Source organism: Phaethon lepturus, unplaced genomic scaffold (assembly GCF_000687285.1).
Source record: "Phaethon lepturus isolate BGI_N335 unplaced genomic scaffold, ASM68728v1 scaffold8213, whole genome shotgun sequence".
NCBI lineage: Eukaryota > Metazoa > Chordata > Aves > Phaethontiformes > Phaethontidae > Phaethon > Phaethon lepturus.
The window spans coordinates 48626-56425 of NW_010529654.1; the positions used below are offsets into that span (position 1 = coordinate 48626).

At 38.4% G+C, this 7800-nt stretch overlaps 1 protein-coding gene across 1 annotated transcript in view; it reads left to right on the plus strand.

Annotated features, from left to right (window-relative positions):
• The window catches only part of TSPAN19 (tetraspanin 19), a 9860-nt gene extending 9385 nt beyond the window's left edge, over positions 1 to 475 (plus strand). The window contains exon 8 of the mRNA XM_010284009.1: positions 401 to 475. Within this exon, the coding sequence (XP_010282311.1) occupies positions 401 to 475 (75 nt within the window). The remainder of the gene's footprint in view (positions 1 to 400) is intronic.
• The last annotated feature ends 7325 nt before the right edge of the window (positions 476 to 7800 follow it).

A 7800-nucleotide genomic window follows, 5' to 3' on the forward strand; every position in this document is an offset into this window, starting at 1 on the left:
GTTATCCCCATTCAAGAGGTTAAGACCAAGGATCATAGAAGCATAGAATCATAGAATCATTTAGAGTGGAAAAGATCTTTAAGATCATCGAGTCCAACCATATTTGGATTCATAGGGCACTGAAACACGTAACAGTTAACTGAATTACGTGCCACCTGAAATAGATTTCAAGATACTTCTGTGGATATTGGCCTAAGTGACTACCAGGAGGTCACACAGCAAGCCTGTGCCAGATTAGAGAATTTGGCTTGTGTCTTCCAGCACATGTCCTGACCATTCTTCTTTATATCCTTCTGTACTGTCATTCATAAGAGCCAGGTTAGCAATCAGATTGACTCAGTCATGAGTGAATATCAACACTTTTTTTGTTGTTTTTAACTCACCCTTTTTCCTTTCTCAGATATTTTTGATCACAGTAACTGGTCAGCTATTTAGAAACATCCGAAGGAACAGTATTTGGCCAAATGAATCATGAATCTTCTGAGCATTGCTGTGGTGCAAGATTATCTGATTTATGCCTGTGACAGTCAACGAAATTACTTCCACTAAAATTTGGATCGGGCTCTACATATTGTAATCACTAGGATATTAGCATTTGGGCTTTAATATGTTTGTTTGTTGTTCATGGCTATGGATATGGTAGTATGCTACAAAATTATGTGTGTTATGTGAAATACTGTGCTCTTTAGTAGCTGGTTAATAAAACTTCCTGATAAGATGAGTATTAGTTTCCTGAGTCTCCCAAACAACTCGTTCAGAGTGTTGTAAATAGTACAGTATAGTAGCCTGCACTTTGAAACAGAAGGAACCTTTATCAGGTTAGGTTTTAGCAAAAAAACATTTGCTAAACATTGCTGATACTTCCAGTCGAGAAAAAACATTTGCTAAACATTGCTGATACTTCTTCAGGTCTTTACCTTTCCTTCCAGTCCTTCTCTGTTTTGTCCTTGTCTCTTGTGCAATTTAATCTCCAAAAATTTCACTGTCTCATAATTATTGGTTTCTTATCAGCTCCTTTCCAAGAAATGTTGTAGTAAACATCTTTCATTCTTGCTGAATGGCTCTTACCATTCATTTAATCGAATGGCTTCAGTGGGTTAGGTGGAGTAAGCTTGAAGCCCTAAAACATTCTTTATTCTCTGAGCAGTGAAGTGACCTGGAATATCTTGAGGAAAACTGAGGAAGGTGTTACAAGTGTGGGCTGTAGTATCGTTAATTATTTTTTGTCTAAAACTTCCCATTTCAGTAATCCATTTTCTGATGCTTATACATTTGGTAACTTATTTAGTCTAAAAAATTTCCATTTCATGTGCCTGGCACAGGCTGAATTTCTTATTTAGAAAACTTTAAATAAAAGAAATGTCTCAATTCAGAGCTGAATGGTGTGCTTGGAACAGAATCTGAATTCTAAACTTGTATTTTTTGTTCTGCCACAAGCAAAAACGTAAGGAACATGGCAATGAAGTCTGTCATCCCACTCAAAGGTTTATCTGCATTAAGAATGGCAGATACCTGTTACCTTGATGTCTGTGATGGTTTAAGAGGTTTTAATCTTGTTATTGATGTAATTCAGTCTAAGAATACAATCTGAGGAGGATATTAAATAATAATAATAAAAAATAGTTTTTTTCGGTAATCTTAATTTTGCAATTTACAGAGTACTTCAGAAAATTATGATCAATAATCTGAATTTTATTTCATAAATATAATTCTAAAATATAAAGATAAGCTAACTTCACTGTTACAAACATTACATTTTAAAATCCCAACAGTCTGGTAAAATAACAGAAGCTACTTTTTCATTACAAAGTAGATCAATTTCATTGAATAGGTCTGTGATACAGAGTAGGATATAAGAACTATTTTTCACTTACTTTTTTCCATGCATCTAATATTCAACATGGAAACTAAATACGGAATCATAAAACCATACAATAATATAGATTCAAATGGGCATCTGAGCACTACATAGTCCAGTCCCCTGCTCAAAGCAGGTCCACTTAGATCAGGTTGTTCAAGGCCGTGTCCAGGTGAGCGTTGAGTATCTCCAGGGGTGGATATTCCACAATCTCTCTGGGCAACCTCTTCCAGTGTTTGACCACTCTCACAGTGAGAATCTTTTTCCTTCCATCTGACTGGAACTTCCCATGTCACAGCTTGTGCCCTTTGCCTCTTGAACTACCACTGTGCACCTCTGAGAAGAGCTGGCTCCATGTTTTCCACTCCTTCTCAATATTTCTTAGAAGCCAGCCTTAAGATCTCTCCTTAGGCTTCGTTCTTCCAAGCTGAGCAAACTCAGTTCTCTCAGCCTCTCCTCCTATGTCATGTGCTCTGGACTACTAAATATTTTGGGGTTCCTCTGCTGGAACTGCTCCAGTATGCAAATGTCTTTCTAGTACTGGGGACCACAGGACTGAATGCATTGCTGTCTCACAAGAGAAGAATCATTTCCCTCAGCCTGTTGACTGCACACCTGCTAATACAGCCCAGGATGCAGGTGGCTTTCTCTGCTGTGAGGGCACGCTGCTAACTCATGTTCAGTTTGTTTTCTAGCAGGAGACCCAGGTCCTTTCTGCAAATGTGCTTTCTCCCCATTTGGCCCCCATGCAAACTGTACTGCTGCATGGGGTTATTTCATCCCAGATGTCTTTACTGAATGTCATGAGTTCCTTGTCAGCCCATTTCTCTAGCTTGTCGAGGTCCCACTGAATATCAGCTCTGCCCTCCAGATTACTGACTGTTCTTCGTACAAGTTGCTATTATTTGCAGAGCTGCTGAAGGCGCAGTTCATCTAATCATTCAAGTCATTGACAGAATTGCCCCCAGTCTTGGTCCTTGAGGGTGGCATGATTAACCAGCCACTACCTTGACTTTATACTGCTGATCACAGTCCTTTGAGCCTCCTAATAGTCCTCTTACCCTGTCCATGAATCATCACTTTGTCTATAAAGATATGATGGGAGACCATGCTGGAGGCCTTGTTAAGGTACTTGGTGGCCATTACTCTTTCAAGTCCTACTAAGCCAATCATCTCATCATAGTAGTTAATCAAGCATGGTCAGACATAATTTGCCCTTGTTCTCAACGTCTGGAGTTCTTCATGTGCTTGGAAAAAGTTTCCAGGAGGATTTGTCCCATAATATTCCAAGAGTGTAAGGTGAGTGACCATGCTGTAGTTCCCCATACCCTCCTTCTTGTCCTTTTTGAAGATGGGTGTGATGTTTGTTTCTCTGCAGCTATCAGGAATCTCCCCCAAACACCATACCCTTTTGGAGATGATAGAAGGTGGCTGCTCAGTGATATCAAACAGTGATACTCTAGCTTCCTGTACCATGGGTTATTCTCACCTCCATTGCCCATACTAACCTTCTGCCACACATGTTCAACTTCCTGCACATCAGCACGGATAGTTCTTGCACTCTGGGGAGGTCGTCCTAGCAAATCAGCCAGCTCTTTGGGGCACCTTTGCTCTCCATGATATTGAAGAGCAATATTATCCTGCTAAGCAGATACCTGAGCAATCACTTGCTCACTTATTTTAGGAGTTTGAAATCCACAGTCTCATCGTCATTGCAGATGAGACCCTTGATCTTTGCATTTCCAAGCAGTTCCTCCTTGTTTGTGAGTAGCCAAACCAGCAGATCATCTTCTTTAGCTGGATTGCTGATCACCTGCATCAACCCAGTATTGTCAACACACTCCAGAAATCTCCTGGATTGCTTGCAGCAAGCCTTATTAGCCTTCTAGCAGATGTCGGGTTGTTCGCCTGCGTGTAAGGGCCAGCAACCACGAGGCTTCCTCTTTCAGTTGCCTAAAGAAGACTTCGTGGACTTCACCTTCTTGATCAAGCAGTCTCTGGTAGCTACCTACTGTGACAGCACCTGCATTGGTTTGTCCTCTGATCCTTCCCCATAAACTCTCAACTGGCTTGTTAGCCCCTCGAAGGCAAAGCTCTGTGCATTCTTCCTGAGATATCAAGTCAAGTTGGCAGGGGAGTGCCTCCTTCCCTCCAAGAGTGATATTCTCAGAAAACCAGAATACTACAGTCATTGTGAAGTAGCTTCTGCAGATAAACAACTACTTCTATTCAGTCCATGTGAGATGGTTCTTCACTAGTCTAGTGCAGTAAATTGCATCCAAATCTAATAAACACCTATTCATGTTTCACTGATTTGTTACACTTAAAATAATTACTTATGCTCTCCCCCTGTTTTAAAAGGATATGAAGAGTGGGATAATCTGGGTAAATGCAGCCATGTAAAAGCTGGACAAGTATTCTAGCGCATGTGGGGAGTAAGGTACTCCTGTAGAGTAATTCATTCTACTTTTCCTAGGTACGTATTATAGAATTCTGTCCTCTAGAAGTACCTTTATTTTTCTGGTTTGAGTGGGAGCCTAGTTGCACTAGCTTATACTTTCTGCAACTTGAAATAGCTGACACTAGATTAATTGGATCCCACTTTAATATTATATAGTCAAGAATTCAGAAGGCCTCAAATAAAGTCACATGTGGAATGTGAATTTGTTCCTAATGTATCTGTATTATAAAACAGTTGTCAATTATGTGCTTACATGCTGGCTTTCCACAGTAGGCTAAAATCCAAATTCTGTAAAAATGTACTGTGGTCTGTACCCAAATATTATTTTAGGATGAATAGAAACAGCTCTATTGTCCTCAGTGACAATTTGGTATGCCCAAGTGAGAGGAGAATGTGCTTCAGTATGTAAGAAAATACTACAAAATACCTACTAAGACCTGTCATCAACATTCACAGTAAAATGTACATACTGGCTGCTAAAATCTCCAGCAAGCACACAGATAATTTGATAATAGACATATGTGTGTATGCAAGAAGATTACATATAAAATTGGCAATACTGCCACATATGTTGCTGGTGCTTAACAAGCATAACTATAAAAATATCACTATTAATTTAATATTTAGTAAAAAAGAAATAAGAAAGAATATAGGAGATATTTTTTAGGATGGAAAGTTTTTTTTTTTAATGTTTTGAGATATGAAAATGGAAATAAGTATTTGCCAATTTGTGCAGTTCTGATAGGTGTACACTAGAGGACACAGGGAGCTTAAGAATAACACAGGACATATATAAAAATAAACATAAGATTTACAAAATGCCATAACATACACACCTTATACATAGTCAACACTTTAAGACATATTGAATAAGTCTGAAGGTGATAACCATGTGGCACTGCACTGTCGGAGACAATGATGTCCAGAGACAGTGTGCTTCAAAGGAATGGCATGGGAAACAACTCATGGTAGCTATGTTAAAGCTCAATAAGGTAATGAGTGGATCCAATTCAGCTAATTTAGAAGTTAGATCTCCAAAATTAGGAGATGTCCCTAAAGGGATTATTGGTGTGGGAGTGCAGGGGGAAATCATAACTGCATGAATTCCCTATACAAATAGGTACAGAGAAAACAGAGACTGGTTACACAGTCACTTTCACGTGGCCTAAAAGCACACTCCTGCTAAAGAGATGGTGCCACTGTCTTCATGTTCTTAGGCTAGCTCCCACCCCTGGCTGGGCGCTGGCACTGGTACCCATGCAGCTTTGTGGGGAACTGGTCCAAGGTTCTGACTGGTCAAAAAAATAATTCCAACAACAACAAAAAATTGTTTAGGGTTTGTTTGGGTTTGTGTTTTTGTTTGTTTGTTTTGTTCTTTGTTTTGTTATTTGTTTTTTTGTTGGTTGGTTGGGGTTTTTTGGCCAATACTTAGGCAGTGTAAAATATGTATACATTTCGGGGGTTGGAATTTTTATTCTACCTCTCTGTACATAGTGTCCTAGCCCCTATGTTAAAATAAGGCTCCCTCTTGCTTTCTTAGAATCTGCCCCGTCATATTATGTGTCTGGATGCACCATGGTTAAGCTTCAGTAAAAGGACACCAAGTGCTCTCACTCACAATGTCTCATGACTTGAAATTTCAAGGTGGGTTCAACCTTTTGAGGAGAATGAGACTGAAAACTCATGTTTCCCATCCCTGTAATCAGTTCTCCAATTATTGTAACATTACTAAGGGGATAGAATCACTGTCAGTATTACATCAAACAAGTAGTCACGGTGTTCACTCTGACTAACATTTGGGGAATTCTCCGAGGGGCTTAAGGAGAATTCAGGTGGCTCTGAATAAATCCTACACTGCTTGGTTTAGACTTGAATTTTTATAGAGCTACAGGTAGAAGCTAGATTCCACGTACCAGTGAAGCAGGCACTTTGAAACTGGATAGTGACTGAAGCTCCCAGAAAATTTTTGGGCAAGGTAGGGAGGCACAAATGAACTATATGTCTGCCTACATGGTTAGGTAGTCCTGGGGAAACAGTGGTGTGAATGCCACCTGGTTATTTTGTTTTCGTATTCTGAAAGAAGTAAAAAATATAATTACTTGGTTTGCACTTGTATCAACACACTGCTCAGCTCCTGAAAACAGAATCTGCAATTCCCACAGGACATTTGTAATTTGTGTTTGGTACTTACTCAAAGCTAGTTTAATGTCAGTTCTTCTGTGAATGTCATGTGTATGTTCTGAATGGGAAGCTCCCGTAACACTACAGACAAAGCGACTCCAGCACAAAAGTCATGGGGAACAGGTTCAGGTATTTTAAATATTAGTTTGGGCTAGAACAGATGGGATGATTTCAAGAAGAAATTGAGAATCCAAGAATTTGAGAATCCAAACTCAAAAGAACAGGACAGATTTGTCTAGGATTACAAGCTCTTCGTAATGAAAAATGGAAGCCACTTTTTCATAGAAGAGTACTAGCAGTTAGGACACTATCCTCCATCAACAACAACAACAAAGAACACCTAGCATGAAAATGTAAAAGTAAGGTGTGAACAGATTTTTTTTTAGAGTCAGAGTTGCTAGCTTTTTGAACAATCCCTAGACACGCTCCTGTTCCCTGTTCTTATAAAAACATTTAGAATTCCAAAATTAATACAGTAAAGAATATCCTTTTTGCTTTAACAGTTGTAGTGACATTTACATATGATCCCAGTGATCTAATGATATTGCAAAATGAGGAGTGACCTTTCTTTCTTTAAAGAACATTCTTAAGCCTAAATTATGCTAAATACACATACAGGCAGTCCTGCATAATGCTTTGATCACAGAACTTGTGGAATTTATCCCTTACAACAATATGGTGATTTGAATGATTCGTATATTTCATATTTTGTGAAACAAAGCTTCCCAGCTAGACTCCTACTATGTATTTTCCCTTGGAAATAATACATGTTTATATTTCAATTTTCCCCAGTCTGAACTCTTTTTCAAGTAAATCAAATTTGTTTACTATTGACTTAAATAAAGAGTTTCCAAAGACAAAGGATCAATGTTTAATTCCAGATCAACTGGATAAAGCATTTCAATACCCTGAAAAGATGTGATTTTTTTTCCCCTGCAAATTACTGGAATTTGGGGCTCCTTAAACGATCTTTTAAAATACTTCTGTCTGCAAATCAGTGTTTTCATGCACTGGCAGTTTCAAAATCTTAAACTACTGGAAAGTAACTATAAAATTAGCTTACAGTAAGTGTTGTCTTTTATGTAAACATATTTTACACTTTAGCTGTATTTTAATTAAGGCTTTTAATAGTCTTAGAGTGTTCTAATTCTTAGGGTTTGTTAAATGTGAGATAATACTTTATTTATTTCTTAAAGTGCTAGATTCTCATGTGAGAACAGTGGCTTTCATTAAAAGTTCATGTGTAGTCCTCCTGGCTGAAAAGAAAAGCTTACAATAAAACATTATTTTAAAATAATAG